The sequence below is a fragment of the Phoca vitulina genome, unplaced genomic scaffold (genome assembly GCF_004348235.1).
Source record: "Phoca vitulina isolate PV1807 unplaced genomic scaffold, GSC_HSeal_1.0 scaffold38, whole genome shotgun sequence".
NCBI lineage: Eukaryota > Metazoa > Chordata > Mammalia > Carnivora > Phocidae > Phoca > Phoca vitulina.
In genome coordinates this window covers 7,379,089-7,406,897 of record NW_022589741.1, presented here as the reverse complement: position 1 = coordinate 7,406,897, position 27,809 = coordinate 7,379,089, and the positions used below count along the sequence as shown (strand labels likewise).

Below are 27,809 nucleotides of genomic sequence, written 5' to 3'. Positions count from 1 at the left end.
TTTTGTGAAAATATTCCAATTTATTCTTGCTTAGGAGTTCTTGCCCACATCCACGGCTTGTCTGGCATCGGCCACAGCATCAGGTACTCGAACTGTCATATTGTCCATAGATTTTGTCAAATAGATTTGGCAGCCCAACCGAGATCTGCATAAAAAAGGGAGAAGTATGGTTTAGGATTAAGCATGTATCATTCACAAGGCAATGCAGTTAACAGGACATTTTCTTACCCAAAGCAGTGAAGGATTTACTTACCTTTTAAATTTCCATTACGTCGAAACACATATACCCAGCCCTTTCAAAACTAGAGGCTACATGGAAATGTCAATGTGAAACAGAACACAAAGCACGGTGTGCTGAAGCATTTTCATCTTCAGTCTCTAGCATCTCCTACAGCTACTGTGTTTTGGTGAAAGGGCTGATGAGCAATGAAATCATCAGAAGGCCCGACAGTGGAGAAGAGAACAGAGGTTTGAGCAACACCAGGAGAATGATTCATCAATCCCCCGGGCTTTGAAGCCATATGGACGAGAAAAGAAAGCTACCCTTTGTAAAACCGTTAGAACAAGAAATTTGAAATAAATACATAGACTTAAGTCATCAATTATCAGATGCATATTTTTGCCACATTTTAAGATGCGTCTTAAAATCAGTGGCTTCTGACGATCACAGCTGCACTGGGAGGCGGCAGTCCCGTCAGAGCTGCGAACTCAGTGTTTGACGTGTGTCTTTTCAACTGAGTTGTTGGAAGGGTGTTCATACTCCACGTGGGAATTTAATTATCACTCAAAATAAGTCCAAAAAGACAATGAAAGTTACAAATACAGAAGCATACACAGCAGGACATAAATCTGGTATGAGTAAAGCAAGTATTTGTCATTGAAAGAACTGTAATACCATTTTTTTTTCCTTCAGAATTACTACCAATTTTATTTTATTTATATTTTACTTTTTTAACAGTGATGTACGAAGGTATGTCTAGATAAGTATAAATAGCTCTTTTAATATGCACAAAATGTCAAGTGATAACTTTGTACCAGTATTTCAATCAGCAGTGCTTTTCTCTTTGAGGCACATAAAAACAAATATATTAGTGTTACAGTCAAATTGCCTACACTTTGATGGAATACGGCATGCCGGTCTTGGTTTCATTAATGTACCCATCCAGCATTTACTGAGCATCAGTGGGTGTGCAAAGAACAGCACCTCACTTCCATCGCTGGGTGGGGGGTGCCCGGGATGCGGTAAGGAGGCGGCAGCGGGGTACAGCCGACCAGCCAGTGGGCCAGAACCCAGCGCTGCACAGGGCACATTCACAGGCAGCTTTCCTAACCTAATCCTAAAGCTGAAGAGTAAGCAGGTTCCTCATAGGACTGCTGTGGGAATTAACTACCAATATCAGTATGAAGGAGGGAACTTTCAATCAATCAGAAGAGATGAGACACATTCGCAGATAATTAACCTGTGAGATCGTGACCAATGCTACAGAGAGAGAAAGCCAGAAGGTCTGAGAAGAAAGAAGAAAGCACTTCCTTCTGGCCAGGGGAGATGGTACTTAGAATGGGCTTTAACAAAGGGGGAGGATGTAATATTTAATAAAAGCTGAAGGAGGAAGGCATGTACGGCAAGGGTAACAGGGATTCAGGGCATGTCTGAGGCAATGTGGGTCTTCCACTTGGCTTGGCTACTGTGCAGGGAGGGTGATGGGCTAGAACGGCCACCAGGCCACAGACAGCTCTGAACACCAATGAAAGTGTGAGCAATGAGGGACCACTGGGAAGTTTTTGAGCAAGGGAGTACGTATGACCATAGGAAATACTGACTTCTGATAGAAAAAATCCCCTTCTACCAGTAATTCCTATTTGCTGATTACAAATAGCCCTGACAGTACTCAATTATGCCTTTAGTTCTGTCTGCAGGACAGAAATGTGGCGAGCCAATTTAGACAATTCATGCGACTGTGGCGAGTCCTAGGGAGACTGCTGGCTATTCCTGGTGTTCCCATCAAGACAAGACAATGCCAGTAAAGGCACTTTTAATGGAGTCAGCGGGACCGATGGAGACACAGCTGTTGGTGAAGGGGCCGCTTACAGCAAGCGGAGAGAGAGAACAGGAAGCGTGTACGGAACCCAGGGAGACGAGGCAGTTGTGCCCTGCGGCTCTGTTCTCCCCTCCCCCTCCCCCCCTTGCTGGACGTCCAGCCCCGGGAGAAAGTGTCTATACCTGCAGACCAGGAGACAGACCACAGGTGGCCTTGATTTCACCCGGAGTTCCAAAAAATTCTGACACTGTGCAAACCTGGACGGTATGCTCCCCAGTGCCCTTTGCCATCTATACCCGACTGGAAATACACTGGGGGTGGGGGTGACTTTACCCCTAAGGGCTGGTTTTCAATTCAGAGAAGGACAAGATCAACGACTGTGGTCTCGGGATAACGGATTCACACCAGGCTCTGTCACTCTCTAGCTGTGTGGCCTGAAGCAGATCTCATAATTAGACCTCATTTTTCTGCCTACGGAACGGTGATAATACTGCCTGACCCTGAGGGGTAGGAATGATCACCGTCACGTACCTGGGCATGACAGTAAGGATCCGGCACATAAGCTGGTATTTTTATCATTACAATGCTAAAAACTATTTAACGAGTGCTTCCTCCCCCAGACACTGTTCTAAGAGCTTCCCACGACGACCCAATGAGGCAGGTACTACTGTCATCCTCATCTTACAACTACAGAAACCGAGGCCTCTGTGCACATTACCCCTGGAAACTGGTGGCACCAGTCAATGACGATCATCAAATGCTGATTCACAGGTAAATTCCTGAATTTCTCCTCCTATCGACCATTAATTTCACAACTAGTTGGGGATGCCCTACGGTGAATCAGGCCCTGGGGATACAGGAAAAAAGTGACCAGTAACCACTATAATAAGTGCCCTGTGAGCCCGTGTGTCACCAGTCCATCAGTAATCAAGGTGAAGAATACCCTATAATAAACATTAAGCAAAGGTGTTTTATCTTAAAAATTAAAGACATTTACATAGCACTTAACTTTAAAAGACCTGCAGGAACCAAAAGACAGAATTTCCTTGTGTCTTTGTTTTGGATCTCTGTGGTACCCCAGAAATCATTTAGATGTGGTTACTGGCTTTGAGCAAACTTATTTTCATTCCAGATATGCCCCAGTGATTTATAAGTGCTCCCTGTGAGAAGCGGTGTTCTCTTTCCCCACGACAGTCGTTGGGTGCGTTCTGTGTGCTACTCCTCCCGAAAACAGGTGTCGACAGAGAATGTGGCACCTGAAGATGGGAAGGGGGGACGGGGACGTGGCAGCCACAGTCCACTTTGCTCTGAAGCCTAAAGAGACCCTGTTTTCCCAGGTTCTCCTGCTGGGGTACCAGTCTCACTGCCACCAACGGGGAAATGAACCACAAAAGGGAATAAAATGATTCTTCACCTCTAAATAAATACTAATGACCTAAACATTTTCGTGCAGATTAAAGATGGTTGATGTTAAGGATTTAACAAAATTATGATTATATAATATATACAATATCAAGCTATTGTTATTACTATTATTTTTAATTTCTTTTTTTTTTTTTTTTTATTTATTTATTTGAGAGAGAGAATGAGACAGAGAGAGCATGAGAGGGTCAGAGGGAGAAGCAGACTCCCTGCCGAGCAGGGAGCCCGATGTGGGACTCGATCCCGGGACTCCAGGATCATGACCTGAGCCGAAGGCAGTCGCTTAACCAACTGAGCCACCCAGGCGCCCTATTTTTAATTTCTTAAACAATTATTTTTCATGAGGGTCACCAAATTATGGTCAAACGCCAAAGCCAACCTTAATTAAGTCCTCATGATCTTGCCCCCTTGAAATAGTAACTCAACTAGCTACCTCCTCTGACTCCAACCAAAAGACAGGTAATCTTTAAAAATAAAGTATCACTCAATATCACTTGTTACTATAAATCTTACTACTTTTAAGAGTATTCTACCTATTATTAATATCAAGAATAAGCTCTGATTAAATTACTATTAAGGTACACTTAGAAACAGAACTATTCATTTTAATATAGTTACTATTATATATGAAGTTTCTTTAAAAATTCTTTCAAGTAGGTAAAACTTCCCATGATAATTTCATCCAATTATCAAATCTGTCCTTCAAGAACACCATAAAAAGCATTAAATTGAATCCCAACTCATTAAATTGTGATAAATATTAATCCCTGGAATAAAAATAGACTAAAGAAGATTTATTAGGATCTAGAACTTACACCTTCTATACCTTCAATGGATTTTTTTTTTTTTACTTTAGCAGAAAGGAAAGTTTCAAAAAGGTGAAAATTGTAGAGTGAGAAAAACAAAAAAAAGTCCCACATTTGATATTCAAACTTTGTGACTGTTATCTATCTGTGCCAGGAGATCACTCTTCCATGCGTGGGTCTGGTCTCAGATACGAACTACTCAAAACTTTATCTTCCCAGATTATTAGTATAGCTGAAGTGGTCCTAAAATCTTACCTATCTGTTAGTCCATACGCCAGATCGAGCATGTCATTCTCCTCATCAGTGACTGCTTCTAACTTCTCAAATATGTGCTCTTCAAAGATGAGGTGACAGGTGGAGCAGGCCAAGGTTCCCTCACACGCACCTACGAGAGCAACACACATTGAACACACTCCCCCTACATTAAACACCATTCAGATCTAGTTTGAACTAATTATTGCTAAATTTTAGAATCAGCATTAGCATACAGAAATGGTAGGACTTTATTTCTGAATAATAATGAGATTTTGAGAAAACCCCGCCACCCCTCCTGCCCTGAGCACACACACAATTTGAAATCACTTTCATATACGGTTTCAAAAAGGTTCTGAGCTAAGTGCTGTGAAGGGAAACACAAAAATACACAGTGCTGGTATCAAAGGGCTTATAAGTTAATAAACTCAGACATGCATGCATAGAACAATGTATGCATTTTTAAACTTACATAATAATTTATATAATAGTGTAAGTTATTTACCTTTATTCTGGAGAGCTGAACACAACTGATGAAGCCTTGTGGTGTATGAGAGGAATTAGAAAGCAACCAAACCTATGTCTAAATCAAATTAAATATTTCTCCCTCTCGATCTCTCCTCGTAATCAAGAGAGAATCAAGTAAGTCATTTAAGAATTATATTGGCTTTAAAATAATGAGATAAGACTACTTCTCCTGTCCTGTTTTTTAAGTTATTAATTTGCCAGTTATTTTCTGAGTGCCTATTACATGCCAGGACTGTGAAAGGGGAACTGAAAAGTCGAGTGCAACCAAACCATGAGGATCTGCTCCACAACATCTCTGTCGCAGGGGTTACCTAGCCTCTGCCTGAAAACCTCCTGACAGAGCTACACAGTGTCAGCCAGCCAGTTCCGCACTGGGCTTCTGCCCAGCGAAGCCTGTCACGCTGTAACTTCTAGCTACTGATCCAAGTCTACCCCATAGAGTCCAGTCCTTCTTCCCCCCACCCACCCCACTGTGCGTCGTGATTTGCTATATGTACACAACGTGAAAGGATCCCCCCCACCTAATTCATTAATACACCCACCACCTCATAGATCTATCTTTTTTGTGGTTTTTTGGTGAGAACATTTCAGCTCTATTCTCTTAGCAAATGTCAGTTATCAGCTGTTATCAGTTATAGTCACCATGTTACACATTAAATCCTCAGATCTTATTCATTTACAGCTGCAAGTCTGTATCCTTTTACCAACCTCTCCCTATTTCCCCACCCCCTGGCAACCACTTTTCTACTCTGTTCCTGTGAGAATTTTATTAACAGTTCATTTAGTGAATCTTTCTTCTAAACAATAGCTTTTCATATATTTGAGACTGTCCCTCTCCAGGCTGAGCATACCTAGCTACCTCAAGTTTGTCTTACATAAAAACAGCTCTAAATCCCATTCCCCCAGTCTGGTTGAGCTTGTCTTTCAAAAATGGGAGTCCAAAGAAGGATCTGACAAAACAGAATTACACAGAATCATGTTCTGGTTAAATTCCACCTGAAAAAGTTATTCTGGCTTGTTTTTTAAATAATTTTTAAGTTATTTAAATACTCCTAGAGTCCTAGGAGTAACTTCAGTTTGATTTAGATTCTCTTTTGGTCAATAAACAATACATAAAATATATAACTGTTATCAATAACGAGTAACCTGCTTAATTTTCCTCCAAATGAATTAATCATTTTAACAAGAGTTGTTCCCTCATAATATAAGCATTTGTCATTCACTTTATTATCTAAAAAAAAAAAAAAATCAAGAAAGAAATGAGAGACTTCCCATTTTTACCAAATCTAGTTCAAAGCAGCAACAGGATTAAGTAGAGAGAGACCACATGGTGAAGTACAGGAGTTACGGGTGGGCTCTGGAGCCAGACTCTCAGGCTTCAATTCCAGCATCACCTCGACCTACTTCACCCTCCACACCTCAGTTCCCTCCCTAGTAACTATACCAGCCTCACATGGTAGTTGCAAGAATCACATACGAGTGTTTACTTAACATATGTGCTTGCAGCCATGATAGATAGGTAGTAAGCCCGATACAAGTGTATTATTGTTGTTGTTGTTATTAATCGTGTATTGGTATTATTATTATGTGTTAATACTGTTAGTTGGAAGTTGTAAGGAATCTTAAACTAATTCAACTTTCTTTTTAAATACAACAGGAATTAAACCCAAGAAGTTAAATACTAAAGGTCATATTGCTAGTTAGAGATGAGTCACAACTTCAACTAAGTTTCCCGCTGTTGAAGATAACTAGTTCCTGCCACTCCATAACCTAAGTCACCTGAAATATTAAATATACATAACCTAGTAAACATATACATGGGGCGCCTGGGTGGCTCAGTCGGCTGGGCATCCAACTCTAGGTTTCAGCTCAGGTCATGATCTCAGGGTTGTGGGATCCAGCCCCACATCAGGCTCCGTGCTCTGCATGGAGTCTGCTTGAGTTTCTCTTTCCCTCTGCCCCTCTTCTCCACATGCTCTCTCTCTCTGTCTCTCTCTCAAGTGAAAAAATATATATATACACATACACACGCACACACACAAATATATACACACACCAATTGGTTATTTGAACAAGTAGCTGACTTTTCTATTTTTGTGTAAATTTGAAACATTTCACACAAAAAAGTAAATGGATCTATTTTACTTAAAAGAGAGGGGGGCTTCATATATATATCTCAAGTTCAAAAATTCCTGCACTGAAAGGAAAATTGCTATAGTGTGACCCTGAAGACCCACCACACTGTCTCCTATATCCCGGACAATTCTCTCAAGGGCCTCCTTTTTTTTTTTAACTGTATAATGACTGAGGTAGATGATTTCTAAGGACTTGTGGCTCCAATATGTTATGACCCCACAGAGAACTACAATTCTTTTTTTTTTTTTTAAGATTTTATTTATTTATTTGAGAGAGAGAGAGAGCGCGCATGAGAGGGGGGAGGGTCAGAGGGAGAAGCAGACTCCCTGCCGAGCAGGGAGCCCGATGCGGGACTCGATCCAGGGACTCCAGGATCATGACCTGAGCCGAAGGCAGTCGCTTAACCAACTGAGCCACCCAGGCACCCAAGAACTACAATTCTTAATGGCTTGTTCAGTAGTATTCAATAAACATATACTTACCTTGATTCCTCTTTCCATCTCAATGATACCCAGTCGAGACAAACTCAAAACTAAAATGGCAAATCCCTCTAGAGATACTGTAGGACAAAAATCAGGAAATCCAGCCTCCTTTTGTCTTTAAAATGTAAGTCAAACAATCCTTACAAGATATTTCAAGCAACTTTCTTAATTTAAAAAGCTTATACTTCCCTTCAGAGTTATGTTATTGAAAAAAAACTGAATCCTGACAATGGAAGGCCATGTGTGACAAAAGATGCAAGAAAACAGAAATCACAGTTCTGGGCAGGATGAGGTGTGTGGAGGCTGCAGAAGCAATGGACCGAGCATGGAAGGTCTCCCATGTTCTCCTAAGGAGCTTGAACTTGCTCCATAAGCCCATTATTCTTCTCCACCTTGTCTCCCGACACACTGGGTAGGTAGCTGACATGCTCAGGTAACCAAACATCTTTCATGGTGGGTTGCCACAGAGATGAGAGTGGCTAGGGGGTTATGGACACCTGTCCCTCCACCTGTCCTCTCCCAGATCCAGCCCCTGGAGAGGTGGTGGTTGTGAACCTCTGCTGTAGGTTACGGGAAGCTGCTAAAGGATTTTGAGCAGGAAAATGACGTGGCATGTCTTATTTTGGAGAGATCTCACTGGTGGCTGTGTGTAAAGGATGGATATGAGATGAATAAGACAGAAGCAAAAACCATGAGATTTCACCAGGGGGAGGGTAAAAAGATGGAAGGAAGTAGAGAGAGCCAAGGAGAGACCCCCTCCTAGAAAGGGAGTCAAAATAAGAATGTTCCAAATAGTAGAGAGAGAGCCAGAGAGGTGCAATGTGAGAAAAGCCCAGGGAAGAGGAGAGTGCATACAATATGGTCTCAATCATCTTGGAATGGAGAGCAAAGTTCATATGCCCAATAAATCCCTCTGGAAAAATTTAGGACATTCCTTTTTGCACCACCTGGTCAGATGAAATGAAGAGTTACCAACCATGTTCCAGCTCTTCATATGCTTTCAACTCTCTTCCCTAGGAAACTTGAATTCTTTTAACCTTCTCTTAAAGGTTTTATTTTCATTCTCCAGTATAATTTTCATTGCCCTCTCAGGAAATTTGCCAACTGTTTCCACATCTTGCTTAAGTTGCCAAACTCAGACCTGAAGAGGATTCTAACAAGGATTGGACAAACGTTGCGTATATACAGAAGATTAAACTTTTGGTTCCTACGAGCCAAGTTCCTATTATACATTCTAGTCTTGTGTTTACTCTTTAAATCAATGCACTACATTCATGATCACCCCTTATTTTATGGTCTCTTCCAGACTTTGTCTGCCATAAGCTGTCAACAGGTGTGCTTTTCTTATTCTTTCGATTAGGAAGAAATCAAATATAATAGAGACCCTTAGACTCAGAATGAAATCAACTGAGCCCGTATCAGACGGCTAACACTGCACCAGACAAACACACAGTCACGTTGTGCTCTAAGTGTCGCTTTTGAAAAAAATTCTACAGCAAAGATTCACAAGGCCTCGTGAATCACTTATTAGAAGAAACAATCCTACAAAACCCCCAATATAATAAAACAATCTGAGCAGTATTCTTTTTTTGAGATTTATCCTATATGTACTACTTAAAAAAAAAAAAAACAGGAAAACTTATAGAAAATAGTGAAGACATGTCTCTGAAAAAAGTACTTAGGAGGAAAAAATACATTTTTTTAAAAAGCCTAAAACTGTGAGAAGAACAAGAGGCTATTTTAGAGAAAAGGTTACTCCTTTTTTTTGTTCTTTTTTCATCTCATAAAAAATTATTTCTTGATGGCAATTTCTTCCAATTTAATAGGTTCCTGGTCTTACAGTTAAAGGTAGTCCCCCAAATAGTAAGCACCTGACTTTTGCCCTTTTGGGATATAGCTGTATGAATTTTAACACATTTTTAGTTTGTATAACCACCACCACAATCACAATACAGAACAATTTCATCACCCCCAAAAATTCCCTTGGCTGCTCCTTTGGGGTCACACCCTCCCCCATCCCTAACCCCTGGTAACCACTGATCTGGTCTCTATCCTATAGTTTAGTCTTCTCAGAATGTTGTATAAATATAAACATACAGTATGTAACCTTTTGAGACTGGCTTCTTTCACTCAGCATAATGCCTGTGAGACTCATCTAAGTGGTCTCGTGCACCCACGACTCATTCCTACTTACTGCTCCCTCTGACCCTGTGGCCAACTCCTGGTGCACACTCCCAAGGGTACCAAGAGTGAGCATATGCATACAACTAGTAAGCATGCACACAAAGCCAGCCTGAATCTGCGGGCCTGGGAGAGACTGCCCTTGGAAAAGTAAAAGGGCAGTTGTCAGCACACAACCTGGCGCTGCAGAATCTGCGAGAAGGCACATAAACTTAAGAATGTGCCACAAGAGGGAGCAAGCATGCAGGTAAATCCACTGAAGGCCCAAGAAAGCCTCAGAATCCCTAGCAGGGCTGACAAAAATTTCCCTCCCAAAGTCGGTCAGTGAAGACTAGAGGAGGTGACTATCTGCAGATGTGAAGACAGCAACACGAGATTTTGAGGACCGTGAAAAATCAAGGAAACACGACACCACCAAGAGAACACAATAATCTTCTAGTAACTGACCCCAAAGATAAGAACATCTGCTATTTACCTGATAAAGAATTCCAAATAGAATAGTTTCAAGGAAACTCAATGAGCCATGAAAAAACACAGAAAGACAATTCAATGAAATCAGGAAAATGATGCATGAACAACATGGTAAGTTTAACAAAGAGCTAGAAATCATGAAAGAGAACCAAATAGAAATTCTGGAGCTGAAGAGCACAATGAATGAAATGGAAAATGCAATAGAGACCATTCACAACACAATGGACCAGGCAGAATGAAGAACCCGCGAATCAGAAGATAGGACCTCTGAAATTTTCCAGTCAGAGGGAAAAAAGAAAAAAAGAATGGAAAAGCGTAAGAAAGCCTATGTGATCTACTGGTGTTTTGACCATCGAAACAAACAATCCATGAATTCCTAGAGTCCCAGATGGAGAAGAGAGGGAGAAGACAGCAAAAAGCTTATTTAAAGAAATAATGGCTAAGAATTTCCAAAATCTGGTAGAGATTTGGACATGCAAATTCATGAAGCTCAAAAGTCCCCAAACAAACCCAACTTGAAGAGATCTTCTTCAAGACACATTATATAAATAAAACTGCCAAAAACCAAGACAAAAGGAATCTTAAAAGCAGCAAGAGAAAAGCTTGTAATTTGCAAGGGAATCCCCATAAGGCTATCAGTGGATTTCTCAGCAGAAACCTTATAGGCCAGAAATGCCAGGATGACATATACGACGTGCTGACAGGAAAAACTCCAACCAAAAATACTCTGACAAAGTTGTCCTTCAGAAATGAAAGAGAGACAAAGACTTTCCCAAACAAAGGCTCTCTCTAAAATAAAATCTTTAAAAATAGTAATAATAAAATATACTTAGGTGAACATTTCAAATAAAACTTTTTACATTACTATCTCCACCCTTCAAATAATCAAAAATACTTAGCATAGACGATAACTGGACTTAAGGACACATTATAGCCACATTGGTATTAGCCCCTGGTGCCAGCATTTTATCTGTCATCCTTGCCTGGTTATACAGCAATTTTCATGAACTTAAAGGTATGCACACTTTATGCTGCTTTTATTTTGTCAGCACTCTGGCTAATAATTAAGAGTTCTCTTAAATTAATAGTAACACGTATCATGACAGGTTTTTGGCTTTCTTCATAGCTTTTCGTCACATCTAACTTCTATTCCACAATAACTGATTTTCAGATGCATTTTTCAGCATTAGCACTTAATGAATGCTTGGCTGAAACTGTTATAGGCTTTAAAAATATTCAATTATAACCAGAGTTTAAAATATCAGCACTATAGGCAACAAAATCATACCGACATTCAGATTCTATGAACAGCAGTCTACATGATAGTGACTAAGGATGGCATCACTTTAGCTATGCCATCATTTTACATTACATTTTACATTTTACAAATGTAAAATTTACAGTTCACACAGCCTATCACCTGGAAACTATGGGATTCATGACAAACTTTCAGTTTTCACAGTACTTCTGATTTTGCTAAAGTAAGACCCTTAATACTGTTCATCTGCAAAATTTCAAATTCACATAATTTAAAAATTATCTTAAGAATAAGTAAGTATGGTTATTGGCTAATCTCAAGGTTGGTAATAAATAAAATTTCTGAGTTTGGTTTTTGTTTGTTTGTTTTTTAAGGGGGTGAGGGAGAGGGAGAGAGAATCTTAAGCAGGCTTTAGGCCCAGGCTCGATCCCATGATCCTGAGATCATGACCTGAGCTGAAATCAAGAGTTGGATGCAACCGAATGAGTCACCCAGGCACCCCCGGGTTGAGTTTTGTTTTTTGGGTTTTTTTTTTACAAAGCTAATATTAAGTTCTTATGCAAATGCTCAGAAATTCTTGCCATATTAATTCCCAGAGAAAGATATCTACAGACTATTGCTCCTTTCCTTTCACATAATTTGAGTGTTTGCCAACAGGAAAACGATCATTTTGCATACATGTGTGCACATGTGTATCTTATATTAAGATTATTTTGTAGAGATATGATGCTAACAAGGAAGACTGCCCACCTCGACCTAATCCCTTTCCCTCAAGAGTCCAGAGAATAACTCTATTATGTATTAAAAATATGAAACATATATAAGTATAAAATCTAATTTTCTAGAGTAAAGTTTGATCTAGCATAGCCAGTAATACAGTATTAACAATAGGGAGTCAATAAACATAATCAGAATACATACAGATTTATGTGAACATTATCAGGATCTCCCAATTTGAATAATTTCCCTCAAAAGAGACATGAAGGAAATAAATGATACAGCGGGAAAAACCCAAGGTCTGAGATAATAAACTAGGTCAATTTGATCAGAGAGGTATAACTGCCCCCTAGTGATGGAATATGATAATACACTCTGAAAACTTCAAAGATCCTCCGAAAGATCTAGATCAGTAACTGGAAAGTAAAAAAAAAAAAAAAAAAAAGTTGGAAATAAGCAGGCTTTTAAGAGTGTTGCTTCCAAAATTTACCACTTTTTTTCCTTTTTACTCATTACTTCATATACAGAGAGGAATAAAACAGGAATGATTTTATCGTCCATCAGTCTTTGAGGAGGAAGCAAACGAAGGAATATATAATGAACATATTGTGATAAATGCAATGAAAGAAACAGGATGCTGTGATGGAGACTAAAGGGCTCAGGGCAGTGAGAGACTGGGTGGTTGGGCAAAGTGTCACTGAGGAAGTAACACATAACCTGAGCCTAGGCAGATGAAAATCCCGTGTACAGGAGAAAGGACAGAGGGGGTGTCCCAGGCAGAGAAACATGTGAAGTGTGCATGAAGTCTCAAAGTAAAAATTCTGGGTGAGGTGAGCTCTTGAGAAAAGGCCAGTGGGGCCAAAGTGAGAGAAAGAATGGTGAGAAATTTGGTAGAAGAAGGGCAGTGGGGCCTCTTAGGCGGGGGTAAGGAGTGGGATTTGTATCCTAAGTGACACGGGAGGTTACTCATGCTTTTCAGTCGGGGGACATGCTTGCTGTGTGTTAACGACACATCACCCCAAGTGCGGGGCTCAAGAGCGGGAGCAGGTCCGCACAGCTGCCAGCGGGCAGCGGCTGGCCAGCCCCACGCGGTGACTGCAGGGATGCAGGGGTGCGGGGAGACGGTCTGGAGGCACCGCTGACAGGAGTTGCTGATGGCACTGCGGGTACGGGAGGAGGAAGAAAAGCCAGAGACACTCTCCAGTTTTGGGCTCCAGCAGCTGAGCGATGCTCACTGATGGCAGGAGAGACCCGAGGAAGAACTAGTTTCGGTGGCGAAAAGAAAAGATCAAATGCTATTTAGGTATGTTGACTTTAAAAGGCCTGTGCAATTTCCAAGAAGAGAAGGAAAGTAGAAAGTTGGATCTGTAAGTCCAGGGCTCAGGGGAGAGGGGAGCTAACAAGGTAAATGCAAGAATTTATGGGCATCTACATGGGGTTTAGGGTCACAGAAGGGCTGAGGAGACCTGGGGAGAAGTTATAAGAAGGACTCTGTACTTGGTCAGCCTCCCTTGAGTAGGACTTATGAGGGCAACACTGAAAGGATCTCCTCATTCAACATTAGGAATAAACCAAACAGCCACCCCCGGACTTCTTGACCCCATTTCCTTCATCTTTATTCAAGAAAGTGGCTTAGGCTTCACTCTATCATTAGTGAACCCGGTTTAGCTTATCTCAAGTTTATATTTACATGCCCAAATTTCTGGACATGTTCAGGTCATTGATCTTTAAAGTTTTTCTCCTGAGACCACATAAGTGAATGCAGAATTCTCATCAAACCACTAAAGATTGTGTCATTAAATTTTCTATATTCCTAGGGTAGTAATGGGAAAAGATTCTTCCAGTGGTTACCTCAGTGGGATGTGAAATCTTTTTTTTAAGATTTTATTTATTTATTTAAGAGAGAGCATGAGTGGGGGGGGGGGTAGAGGGAGAAGCAGGCTCCCCCCCAAGCAGGGAGCCTGATGCAGGGCTCGATCCCAAGACCCTGAGATCATGACCTGAGCTGAAAGCAGACGCTTAACCGACTGAGCCACGCAGGCACCCCTGCGGAACCTTTTCCGATGTATTTTTTAAATGGTCTATAATGAACAATGAACCTATATTAATAACCTTATTAACAATAGTAGCTAATGTTTACTTTAAGCACTTACTTTGATTAGCTCATTTGATCTTTCCAGAAACCTCATAAGGTAGATACTAACATTATTCCCACTTTACCCTCAGAAAGACAAGGTATGGAGAGGTTAGGTTCCTCACCCCCAGTCACAAAGCTGGTGACGTGGCAGAGCTGAGAATCAAACCTACGCACGGAGACTCTATTCTTACCCATTCTAACTAATGGCCTTCAAAAAAAATTTTTTTTTATTGTGACTCTCAGTATGAATTCCATTCTACACCATGACCCACCACACATATACTTTGTAAAATAGCTAAACAAACAGTTCATGAAATAATACCCTTGGGGCGCCTGGGTGGCTCAGTTGGTTGAGCAACTGCCTTCGGCTCGGGTCATGATCCTGGAGTCCCGGGATCAAGTCCCGCATCGGGCTCCCTGCTCAGCGGGGAGTCTGCTTCTCCCTCTCCCACTCCCCCCTCTTGTGCTCTCTCACTCTCTCTCTCAAATAAATAAATAAAATCTTTAAAAAAAAAAAAAAAAAGAAATAATACCCTTGCAAAAGATCATGTGTTTTTATATATTCTGTTCTGATTTCCTTAAAATGCTTGTTGGGAACTACTAAATTGGTTTCATGATCCACTAATGGTTGCAACCTGCAGTTTGAAGAACAGCGTACTGCAATACACAGTCATTAATGATGAAATATTTTCAAATTTTTAAAAAGATACTTTGAGGTATTAAGATCACAATACTTATGCTTGCTTTGATTTAGAAGGAATTAATGAAAAGCAACTCAAGAAAATTATCTACTGCAAATAAAGCATTTATAATGCTTTCAGAAAAAACCGTGGCTTCAATTAACAGAGGTTGAAAACCACTTAAATGTTTAAAGTTAGTTTTCATTTTTATGATTTTTTTTGTCAAATAGCACATTTAAGACAGCTTTTGCTAACCAAGAAAACAAATAATACCTCATCAGAAAAACAGGCAAATAATTTGAGTAAACAATTTATAAAACAAACTCTCCTAGGTAATTCTATCCCTAGAATTTATTGCAAGGAGATTATAAAACATATACATAAAAAAGTACTTCTGAGGATGTTCACCTTAAGTTTATTTACAATAGTTGAAAATTGGAAGCCACATAAATGTCCAAAGAAAGAGATGGATAAGTCATGGCATATCCGTATTAACAGGAAAACATATAAATATTATATTTATTTTTTTAAGACTTACTCGAGAGAGAGCATGCACAGAAGTGGGGATGGGCAGAGAGAGGGAGGGAGAGAATCCCAAGCAGACTCCACACTGAGCGCGGAGCCCGACATGGGGCTGGATCCCATGACCCCGAGATCACGACCTGAGCCAAAACCAAGAGTCAGACGCCCAACTGACGGCACCACCCAGGCGCCCCCAGACATTTTGAACGATGTTTACAAAAGAATAATGTCAGATATTCTCTCATAGAATATTCAATGGGGAAAAAAACCCAACACATTTAAAACCAATCATCTTTTTTTATGCAAGGGATGCTAGTCCCAAAATTCTCACAGAATTCAAAACTCAAGTTGAGACAAATTTTCTCATGGAAACAAATGCCAAGAGGGGCCGGGCAGGAGTGCTGGTCCCCACTTCCAGCCCACAAGCAGCAGCTGCTTCAGACAGAGGCCCGGGCCCACGGCGGCATGCCCACAACTCGGACCCTGGTCTTGATTTCCAGATTTTTCTGAGCTTACAAATATTTTTGCTTTTTTAAAATCCTACTTTCTAAGCACTTTTGCTTATACAGTATCTACTCCTCAGTTAACAGCACCGAAGGTCAGGGCGATTGTTTAACCTTCATCTTACAGCGTTAGGTCACAGTGACTGGTTCGGGGGTGTACTCCAGCGCCACGCCATCGCCGGGTGAGCTAGTGAACACTGCTACGGGACAGTCAGGTTTCCATTTTTTCAACAGCGTAACAGTCCCAAGTTCCAAGGCTGCTGTCAAAGATCAGGAAGCACTTCTATTTATCTGCTGAAGTGGCTCCACCATATGGCATTAGCACAAACACAGGTTGTAATTCTCCATGACCGTCAGCTCTAAAATTAAGTGAATCTCTTCACATCTTAAAAATGTGGACAGATTCACACAATTTCAAACACTGTGTAGATTATGAAACTTCAATAGTTTCATATTGCCCTTATTTTATCTAATTCATGTTTGCATAAAATGTAACCATAATGAAGGTTTTAAAAAGCATAGGCATGTTACTAGTGGTTATAGAGAACAGAATGGATGAATTATATTTTACAGCCTTATTAAATTTTCCAAAGTTTTCTACAATGAATATGCAGTGATTTTTTAATCAGAAAAAAATTTTATTTTCTGTGTTTATATAGATTTTATTTCTTACTCCAATTTTTAAATTGTAGTAAAACATAACATTAACATAAAATCTACCACCTTTAGCCATTTTTAAGTATACAAGTCAGTGGTGCTCAGTACATTCATTATGTTGTACAACCATCACCACTGTCTATTTGCAGAAGATACTCTTCAGCCCAGATTCTCCCTTCCCGTTAGTCTCTGGTAACTTCTATTCTACTTTGTCCCTCTGAATTTGCCCATTCTGGGTAGCTCATGTCCGTGGAATCACAGGGCACCGGTCCTTCTGTGTTTGGCTTACTGCACTGAGCACAGTGTTCTCAGAGCTCATCCATGTTGCAGCTTATATCAGAATTGCAGCTCTTTTTATGGCTAAATAACTGTCCACTACATTTTGTTTATCCATTCATCTCCTGGTGGACACCTGAGTTGTTTCCACCTTGTGACCACTGTGAACACTGGTGTACAGGGATCTGTTTCAGTCTCTGTTTTCAATTCTTCTGGGGACACACCTAGAATGGAATTGCTGGATCACATGGTAACCCTGTGTACCTATCCACGCGGCTGCACCGTTTTGCGTTCCCAGCAGCCATGCGTCAGGCCTCCAATTTCTCCTCATCCCTGCCAACACTTGTTCTTCTCTCACTTTTCTGACAGAAGTCATCCTGATGGACGTGAAGCGGTATCTCGTCACTACATGGATTTTTATATAATAAAATAGACTAATGCAAATATTTATAACATTTTCCTGTCATAATATTCTCAGACATAATATTAACTGCATCATTATGGAAGTCCTCTGAGGTGATTACTACCATCACCCTCATTTGATAGATAACGAAAGTGAGGCACACGTAAGGCCAGTGACTTAACCCAAGTCATAGGTATTCAAGTCAGTCATTACAGGAAAAGTTAAAACACAGAGAAAAGTGGAATAGAGATGAAAACCTCACCATCAGATCAAGAAGAGACAATCAACACTGAACATCTTCTAGTATCTTTCTCAGTGCATTCTGAAAAATAGAAAGCAACTAAAAACATTGTGTTTTCCACTGACAAGCATCTACCCATATGATTATAAACACACCGGGCACGTTACTTGTAGCAGACACACACTGTAATTTAGAAATGCCGTCGCAGACTTACACAGTTCCTGTTGTTAGACATTTAGGTTGTCTCCTCTCAGTTTTTTCTTACATTTTGAAGACAGGTAACCCATTCACACTGTTCAAAACTCAAAAAGTATAAAAAGTTGTGGAATGAGGGGCGCCTGGGTGGCTCAGTCGGTTAAGCGTCTGCCTTTAGCTCAGGTGGTGATCCCGGAGTCCTGGGATCGAGTCCCGAATTGGGCTCCTTGCTCAGCGGGGAGCCTGCTTCTCCCTCTGTCTCTGCCCCTCCCCCTGGCTTGTGAGCTCTCTCTCTCTCAAGTAAATAAAAAAATAAAATCTTATAAAAAAAAAAAGCTGTAGAATGAAAATCTCCCTCCTACCAACAGGTAACCACTGATATTTGTTTTTAAGGCTCCTTCCAGAGACTTTTTCTTTTAACACAGACATATAATATCCTGTTGTATAACTTATACACCAGCCCTCTACTGATGGGCATTCAGTTGTTTCAAATCTTTTGCTATTACAAATATCTCTGCAGTAATAGCCCAGTGCATAGGCCTAGTGCATATGATCGAATCTGTGGAGAAATTTATAAAAATCGATTTACTGGTCGCAGCCTCCACATTAGCTTTCTCAGAGCTCAAAAGCTCAGCTTTCTCAAGGGCATTAACAACGTTCATTATTTCATTTATGGGATCCCCACTTAGAGTGGCGATGGCCTCCACACATTCCGACGTGAAGATGCCAGAGAACACCTCCACGTAGTTTCCCCTCAGCATTTTGAACTTCTGTAACAGCTGGTGTAACATCTTTGTCTGGAAAGTCTACCACCTGGGCCTCCTCGGGGGGGGGGGGGGGGGGGGGAGCTTCTATTGACTGTTTTTTTTTTCCTGAGTATGGGCCACACTTTCCATTTCTTTCGGTGCTTGAATTTTTTTTATTTCAAGTGGACACTGGAGATAATACGATGTGGCAACTGTGGAAATGAGGACCTCCAGCCTGTGCCCTGGGTTTGTTGTTGCTGCTAGGTGCTTCCTGGTGACTCTCCTGTTCTAATTCTCTGAAGTCTGTCTTCCCTGTTGTGTGCAGCCAGAGGTCTCTGCTTGCTTAGGTTGGTGGTCAGCCAGATGACCGGGCAGGGTGTCCTTCAATGCTTGGAACCAGTGAGTCTTCTACCCTTTGCTGATGAGCTTGGTGTGTGTGTGTGTGGTGTGCTCACCTTCAACGTTCGAGCAGCCTACATGTCTGTCTCAGCCTTCACCATGGGGGACCTGAAGACTAGCCGAGGTGAGGGGCTAGGACCCTGTCATGTCTTTCCCAGGCGTGAGCCGAGTCCCACACATGTGCACAGCCTTCCAGATCCCCAGGGCATTTCAAAGCCCACTACGGAACATCTCGTTCCCCAGATCTCCCTTTTAAATGTTTGGCCGGGCTCTTCTTTGCCCAGCTGGTATGACAGCATCGGCAGACAATGGCAGGTGACTGCTTTAGACTAAAGTCCTAGGGACAGAGCTTCTTGCACACAGCCGTCTCGGAGGCAGGCCAAAGAACAAGCCCTGGGATGGAGCTCCCCCGGGAAGCTGTGGGACAGGTGCCCGCGTCCAGCAGACTGGACTTCCTGAGGAGTTCAAACCCCATCTGTTCCCCAGTGGCCGCGAGGCTGCTGGTCTTCACAGCTCCCGTAGTTCCGAAGCTGCAGAGTTTTCAGGCTACTGCAGAAGTGGGGAGAGGATGCGGGAAGGCCAAGTTAAAATGCCAAAAATGCTACTGTTCTTACCAAGGTCGGCGCTGTGCTAAGCACTTCGCTTCCAACACCCCATTTAATCCTCAACAACCCTGGAGGCTAGAACTATTATAATCCTATTTTTCCGAAGAGGAAACTGAGGCAAACAGATTTTCAAGTGGCTTGCTCCAGGTCTCATGGCTCTAAGAGGCAGCGTTAGTGTTGGTTTATGAACCATAATCTGATTCCAGTCTATTCTCAATTACTGTGCGCTGTACTACTTTTCATTTGTGGAGAAAAATTCAGAGAAACTAAGTTTAGTTAAAAGTGTAGCTGAATATGGGGGCACCTGGGGTGGCTCAGTCGGTTAAGCATCTGACTCCTGGTATCAGCTCAGGTCACGATCTCAGGGTCGTGAGTTCAAGCCCTGCGTTGGGCTCCACACTGAGTGTAGAGCCTATGTGGAGCCTACTTTAAAAATAAAACCTTTTTTAAAGGTGTAGCTGAATATGAACTCATGAGGAAGATGAATTATAAATTTTATAGAATATATATTTTACATAAATTACCAATGAGTTCTTTCCCTAAATTAGTCATTCTTAACCACGTTATAGATCTGAACCCTGTGCAACTTTTACAATTCTACCTGCACAACTTCATCTCTCCCTGTACTATTTAGGATGGAACGCAGACGTCTGCATTTTTTAAAGCTCTGTAGAGGTTCTGAAACTCAGTCCCAGCCAAGAACCACTACATTAGACCAAAAAACTCCTTAAAATTAGAATTGTATCAACTATTTCTGGGACAGGTGTTCACAGAAGAAGGACATCTCTTAGGGAAAATGGTAGGAAGGAAAAAGCCCGAGGTTTGGGAGTTAGAGACTTGAGTCCTAGACCTCCTACTTGCTCCATGTATGACCCAGGGAAAATTAATTTCTCTGAACCTTACTTTTTTCATCTATAAAATAGAAGTTTAAAAAACAAATCTAGTTCTTAAAGTTGTTACAAGAAGAGATAACATATGCTGGAATGTCATATGCACTCAAATGGGAGTTGTTATAATTTGCCCTGAAACTGACGTTAGATTTAAGAATTCAGCAAATATGATGCACTGTCAACCCTGGACAAAATCTACTCTGTGAGGTAACTGAGCAAAAACTCATAATCTCATACGGGAGAGAGGCATTCTCCCTAAAAAGGAAAATTGTGATGAGCACTAACACAGACAGGCATATTTATTATATGATGGGAAAACAGAGGAGGAGAAATAATTCTGATGTGCAAAGGGCTCTTAAAAGTGCAATGTGAACAGTGCCTTGAAAGAATGTTAGTCAGATACACTCCTTGGGCCTTACTGCAGACCAATGGTTCTCAAACATTAACATACATCAGAATCACACAGGGGACCTGTTAAAACACACATTGCTGGGCCCTACTGCAGCCCTTCTGACTCGGTAGGTCTGGAGTGGGGCCTCAGGATCTGCATTCCCCCAAGTGACACTGATGCTAATGGTAAAAGGAACCCCCTTTGAGAACCACCACTCCAGAGAGAGAGAGAGAGAGAGAGTGCTTGAGCAAAACTGCCAAGTGACAGACTGCGTATCCCTGAGCTATAAGAAGGCAGTTTCTGGGACACCTGCTTTGTGTGAGTGGATAAAGAATATGGTCAGATCTAGACATAAAAACTTTCTAACTAAAACACTTCCTTCTCTAACAAGAGGCAGATAAACTGCCCTTCCGAGGAAGGAGAAAGGGCATTCAAGACTCTGTGTGGTGACGCAGGTTAGCTGGACGTGTTGCAGTGACCACTTTGCAATACATAACAAATATCCAATCAGTATGTGATACACCTAAAACTAATATAACATTAAATGGCAATTACAGCTCAATAAAAATAAGATTTAGAAAAAGAGTAAGCAAAATAAAACACACTTAAAATAATGCATTAGTTCTATCAATGCAAGAAAACACCAGTCAAACCCAAATTGAGGGAGACATTTTATAAAATAACATACCAATACTTTTCGAAAGCATCAGGGTCATGAAAAATAAGAAAGGACTAAGGAAATGTCACAAACTGAAGGGGACTACAGAGAAAGAATACCTAAATGCAACGTGGGCTCTTACATCGAATCCCAAAACAAAAGACAGTCATAGGAAAATTCTATTAAGTCTAGAGTTTTTGAGTTTCTGAACCAACATTAATTTCTGGGTTTTGATTATTATACCACAGTTATGTAAATTGTTAATCATAGGGGAAGCTTAGTGAAGATTATACAGGAAAATTCTTTTCTCTACGTCGAAGATATTTCCAAATATAAAGTTAAAACCAAAAAACTAAGTCAAAACTAACTACTCTTCCGTGATATGACATTCATTATCTCTAACCTGGTGTCTTTCAACTCCGGTTACTACTCCCAGCTTAGTGGCACACAAGTCATCATCGGTAAGGTAATGAGGCAACAGACTTCGGGGCACATAGTTAATTCAATGTACAAAGAAGAGAAACGCGGTGTCACTCGTGTTCTTTAGAAATGAGAATTTAACACTAACACATCCTGAATTTTAATATTTTGCTTAGCATGCTAAAGGTTAAAATTCTGCAAAAAAACCCCCAAAAGTTCCTAAATGGTTTCACTTATAAATTTTAAGGAATGTTCCATACTCACCAAAACCATCAATATCTAGATTATTTTCAATCACAACATCTAGTAGAGAGTCACCAACTTTTCCTTTGGCTGTTAGTGTCTCACCGTCACGGTTTACAAAGTGGACTGTTATTTTATCTTCTGAGCTGGAAAAGGAAGCAGTGCTTTATTATTTTTAATCATTTCAAGGCATACTTTAAAATAACTGTTTTCAGAACTTGTAAGGTGGAAGAAAATAGGATGTGCGTGTACGGAGGCACACCCACGCACACAAATGTGTTTTTAATTTTTTTTTTCTTAATTTTTTTTTTTTAAGATTTTTATTTATTTGACAGAGAGAGACACAGCGAGAGAGGGAACACAAGCAGGGGGAGTGGGAGAGGGAGAAGCAGGCTTCCCGCTGAGCAGGGAGCCCGATGTGGGGCTCGATCCCAGGACCCTGGGATCATGGCTTGAGCCGAAGGCAGATGCTTAACGACTGAGCCACCCAGGCGCCCCAATGTGTTTTTTATAGTATTTTCTTTCCTTTCCGAAGTTTGAGAAGAAGACATCACAAAGCAGAGGCATGTCTATCTATCCATCTACCAGAGTGGAAGCTCTACCCACCACCTTAAAGGAAAGAGCAACCACACTGCTAGCAAGGCCACCTGTTATGTCACCCCAGGGGTCACGGTCATAGGTCACAGTCATGTGAAAACATTTGGCAATCCTCATCAGTCAGGAAATCTATGTTGCTCTCCCACAGCCCTCTGAAAAGCAACGTCTCTACGTAGAGTCCCTAAAAGACGAGACCATGGTTGTGGAGAGCTGTGAAAAGGCCCCTGGTTCTGCGATCAGTGAGACCCCTGTCGTGCAGGTGTCTGGGAGGTACTGCTGGGAGGCTGCGGTCCCGTCGTTTTCTGAGCATTTAAACATCTCACTTTGGTCCACACCATGTACTCAAAAATCAAAGGGACTGGTGTAGATTTGTATTTATTTGAATCCATGGGAAGATAAATATAATGCCTCTTTTTGTGTTTTATTATAAGATACTATATTATCCATCAGAGTTAGCTCATGACTGACTTAAATTTCTTTCCCTTCTCACAAACCTCACTCCACTATTTGGGAGAAGAAATTATATTAGCAACGAGATGCTTGTCATCTACCACTGGTCATTTTTAATTTTTACCTCACAACTGAAAAGATGTACTTCAGCTAAAATAATTGGTTGTAATTTTCACTACTGCCAATGGATGGTAATAATCCAGCAAAGAAAACTTTAATGTAAGTAATAACCTAGAATTATATTACCCCAAATTATCAAGTAAATTATCTTATTTAACAAATGAGGCAAGTGAAAGCCCCTTTCAGTAATGCCCTCCCTGATAATTCAATGCTAGAAAAAGAGAATTCTGAGAATTAAAAATTACCACCTATGTGTGTGTGTCTGAGAGAGAGAAAGAGAGAGGGAGGGAGAATGTCTCTCCAAAAGGGCCTGTGCTCTCCAACTTCTCTTCACAGCGAAAAAATACTTTAGAAATAAGTACTCCTGAGCATTATTCATGATTTTCAACTAGATAACTGCCATCTCTTCAAGGCAGAACGGCTGCGAATGAAGATACTCTGGAGGCAGGGGTGGACTCCACTTTGGAGGTTATTAAAAGAATACAGACTAAGAAAGAACGGAGGAGACAATGACCTCAGAGATATTCAGGAGGCAGAAACAGAAGGTTTTGTTGACCATCTATACAAGGTAGATTGGGAAAGAGGGAAAAAACAATGCTGAAATCTGCAGCTCAGGCAATGAGGGGGTCCAGTTTAACCTAGAGTTAACAGAGATAGAGCAGCTTTGGGGAAGATGGAAATGAGTTCAAGTCTAAACCTGTTTTAATTGAGTTAAAAGAAAAAAACCAGAGGAGAATGTCCAGAAGCCAGATGGAAATATGGGTCTGAGCCCAGCACTTCAGTCTAGGGATCTGACGTGCACAAACGCCCAGGAGCTTCCTCCTTGCAGGAAGGACAAGAGCAAGAATCCCATCATGTATGTGCACCACTGAAAGCCAGAGGTTTTACGATTGCTCTTCTTCTGGATCATTCTACAGCTAAGCTTACAGCACAGAAATCTCTGATATCAGACCCCTCTTCTGTAAAATCAGGGTAACATTTATATTCTAGTTTTAACAATGGAGGGAAAATACCTAACGCAGAGGAGCACTCAACAAACACAGATTAATAACTTTAAGGCCTCAGTCCTTTTGTTGCTAAAAAGCCTAAACTGCTGTGTATTAAAAGTGTACAGTCCCCAGAAAAAACTGTAGAGTGAGAGCAATGAAAGGTTTGCCAAAGGACCGGAGAGGATGCAGAAAGGAGAGAGGAAGGGTAATCCGCAGTTGACAGACTATGGGATGTAAGAATCAGATGTAGATTCTAGCTGTGTTTCTGACACACACACATGAGAAGACCATGGGAAGCCACTTACTTCCTGGCGGGGGGGCGGGGGGGGGGAAGACAGTGACTTCACCAAGCGGCTGAGACAATTAAAGTCTGTGGAAACTTTGTTCCTTAAAGCATTATACACATGTATGTTACCCAAATAACTTTCTCCGTTTGCTATTAGTAATTAGTATTGGTGGGTTTTATATTTCCTCCCCAATTCTGAGAACTAGCCAAAAGCATTGAGCGGTTCCCCAGGATAAGATTTCATGCACTGAGAAATACAGTCCTTCTAAATCTTCTACCATCAATTAATCAGTCAGCACCACACGCCACTCTTTTCTTCATCTGTTACCTTCTCCTACTGTCATTTATTCTGCTCAACCACAGCAGGTATTTTAAGGAAGTTGTCAGGGTGCTCACCATAGCACATATGGTCCCCCATGTCCATCACCCGGCCACCCCATCCGTCCAATCCCACACCATTCCAGCAAGCCTGTTTGTTTCCTGAGATTAAGAATTCCTCATATCAGTGAGGTCATATGATACATATCTTTCTCTGATATATTAAATGTTAAAAAAAAAAAAGAAGAAGATAGTAGGAAGGGGAAAATGAAGGGGGGAATCGGATGGGGAGACGAACCATGAGAGACTATGGACTCTGAGAAACAAACTGAGGGTTCTAGAGGGGAGGGGGGTGGGAGGATGGGTTAGCCTGGTGATGGGTATTAAGGAGGGCACGTTCTGCATGGAGCACTGGATGTTATACGCAAACAGTGAATCATGGAACACTACATCAAAAACTAATGATGTGACGTATGGTGATTAACATAACACAATAAAATTAAATTTAAAAAAAAAAAAAAAGGGAAGGCGGTGGTAAAGTTTGTAACAGACTTCTCCCAGGGAGAGAAGTGACAGCTGCTCATGCCCACCTTTTCACCATACGGGGGGGGCCCCTGGTCCAAGGAGAGGGCCCCTTCTAGGGCTCTCTACTTCCATAACCACCTAAACTCTTCCAAATGACTCTATGGGCTACAGAATTATCAACGCTTACCGTGCTCAAGAAAACAAGCGAAAACGACTTGAGTTGTATTCCTAGTATGCCAACTACTTGATACGAAATTTTTATTCCCTATCCCACCTACCTCCCAGGATTTTCTTGAGAGTGAAGTACAACAATTTTTGTGAAAGCCCTTTGGAACCTAAATCACTACGAAATATAAAGTATTTTGTCAGGATATTTTGGAGCAAAAGGAGTTTTTTCAACTCTCAATTACTGATGACTTAGCTACATGTTAAACTTCCCGAGACGGGACTACAGCCTCGGGCTGCTCTGTTCAGTGGAACTTTCTGCACTAGCAGAGATGCTCTGTACCTGCAACGTCCAGTACGGTAGCTACTGGCCCCACGCGGCTGTTGAGTACTTGACACGCGGCCAGTGCAAATGGAATACTGAATCTTTTCACTGTATTTAACGTACGTTATCTCAAATAGCCACATGTGGTTAGTCATATCCAAACTGGAAAACACAAGCCTCAGACAGTAAGAGTTGGAAAATCTAGTTGTAGCTCCAAAGTCTGTAATACAAGGCACAAGGCCACCCATTGAAACTGTGCCAAGAGGAGGAAAGCAGGATTATGAGGGAATGGAACAGATGTGCTTCCCTCTGACACAACTTGATATAACCAAGTTCAAACTTAATAAATTTGGGGGACATAATTCCCATTTACAAAAGCACTCATTTTCTTTAAATACTAGTTTCGTAAATATGCTCAATATATGTCCCAATTTATACACGGTTTTTCAAGAATGCATCCTCTGCAGAAAGCAAGACATATGCATGTAGAGAGGTCAAGGCAGGGAAATGTCAGGGAGATAGGGACAAATAAAGCTGGCTTGCCTTCTCCAGTATCTCCCTCACAGTCCACGCAACAAAAATGTATTGAGCACACACTACATAACAGGATGAAGGGGAAAGATGATTAAGTCCTAGCCTCTGTTCTTGGGGACCTTATCAAGAAGAAACCAGACAAGGCAGCATACAAATCCCCCAGTTCTTGCATCCTGCTCCGGGACAGCAAGGGGTCAGAGAGTTGTTCAGAGACCTGGATTACATAAGGCTACACTGCTACACTCTGAAATGATGAGTACATTTTAACTCTATTAAATCGCAGGGGATTGTGTCTTTGAAAAACAAATATGCCCAAGAATATTAAACTTCAACATATTTGGGGAAAATTTTTTCCCATCTCTTTCAACATTAGGGCCTCAGCAGCTACCAAGTGGCATCCCCTGAACCCTGCCCATTTGCCAGCACAAGACCACCTGTCCTACCTGACTTACCCTTCAAATAACCGTATGAGGCCTATACTGGTGTTATGCTCCATTTCTAAGTGGGGAAACTGAGACCTACAGTAATGCAGGAAGTTAGGCTTTCCGCCCTCTTACCAGCTCCGAGAGCGGACAGGGAAGCACAGGGGACAGAGTGCGTGTACTGCAAACAGGCATTCCCCTGCCAGAGAACTGGACACACAACGTCCTAACAGGGCCGGGGAAAGGCCCAGGACGAGAACTGCTGGCCAGGACGTCCGTGGGGAACATCTCATGAAGGTCACTGCAGGCTCCCGGCAAAGCAAAGGTCAGCCGCCGAGCCAAACCACGGGAGGAGGGCGGCGGCAGAGCGCGCGGCTTTCTGGAGGACCCCGGAGGCGCGGGGAAAGGGAGAGCCGGGGTCCCGGGGCCCCGCTGCCCGCAGGCGTCGGGGGCTGGGAAAGGAAACCGCGGGGCGACGCAAGGGAGACAGGGCCCCGAGGGGCGAAGGGCGAGCAATCGCGGGCAGCGCCCGGGACGCAGGCGCCCGAGAAGAGGCAGCGGAACGAGAAGCCGCACGACGCGCCGGCCGCGGCGCCGGGAGACCCCCGCCCGCATGCGCACGCCGGGCCGCGCCTCACCTGCTCCGCGCCGGCGCCGACACGCTCAGCGTCCGGGCCAGCCCCCCCGCGCCGCCGCCCCGGCCCGGTGCCGCGCGGGGTCCGGCGAGGAGCTGCCAACGCCGGGCCGCGCCGCCCAGGGCCGCGGACGCGGCGCGCAGGAGCCGGGCGCCCCCCGCGGCGGCCATAGCCGGTGGTCGGGT

General features: G+C 42.1%; 1 protein-coding gene across 2 annotated transcripts; it reads right to left on the bottom strand.

Annotated features, from left to right (window-relative positions):
• Positions 1 to 27,794, bottom strand: FDX1 (ferredoxin 1). Of its 2 annotated transcripts, none has more exons than XM_032428143.1 (4): positions 27,628 to 27,794; positions 22,280 to 22,404; positions 4,523 to 4,652; positions 1 to 145 (listed from the first exon to the last, which is right to left on the bottom strand). In XM_032428143.1, the coding sequence occupies exons 1-4, from the start codon at positions 27,792 to 27,794 to the stop codon at positions 31 to 33; spliced, it is 537 nt and encodes a 178-aa protein (XP_032284034.1). In that variant the 3' UTR covers positions 1 to 30. The 2 variants fall into 2 exon arrangements, with proteins under 2 accessions (XP_032284034.1, XP_032284035.1); XM_032428144.1 differs by lacking the exon at positions 27,628 to 27,794 and adding an exon at positions 27,125 to 27,578.
• Between the last annotated feature and the right edge of the window lie 15 nt (positions 27,795 to 27,809).

Bases quoted from the DNA above. Each gene is read 5' to 3' on its own strand.
- FDX1 (XM_032428143.1), bottom strand. From the start codon at position 27,794: ATGGCCGCCGCGGGGGGCGCCCGGCTCCTGCGCGCCGCGTCCGCGGCC. The intron at 22,405-27,627 runs GTGAGGCGCGGC...TTCCTTTTCCAG, and splicing joins TCGGCGCCGGCGCGGAGCAG to CTCAGAAGATAAAATAACAG. The intron at 146-4,522 runs GTAAGATTTTAG...TTTTTTATGCAG, and splicing joins GCGTATGGACTAACAGATAG to ATCTCGGTTGGGCTGCCAAA.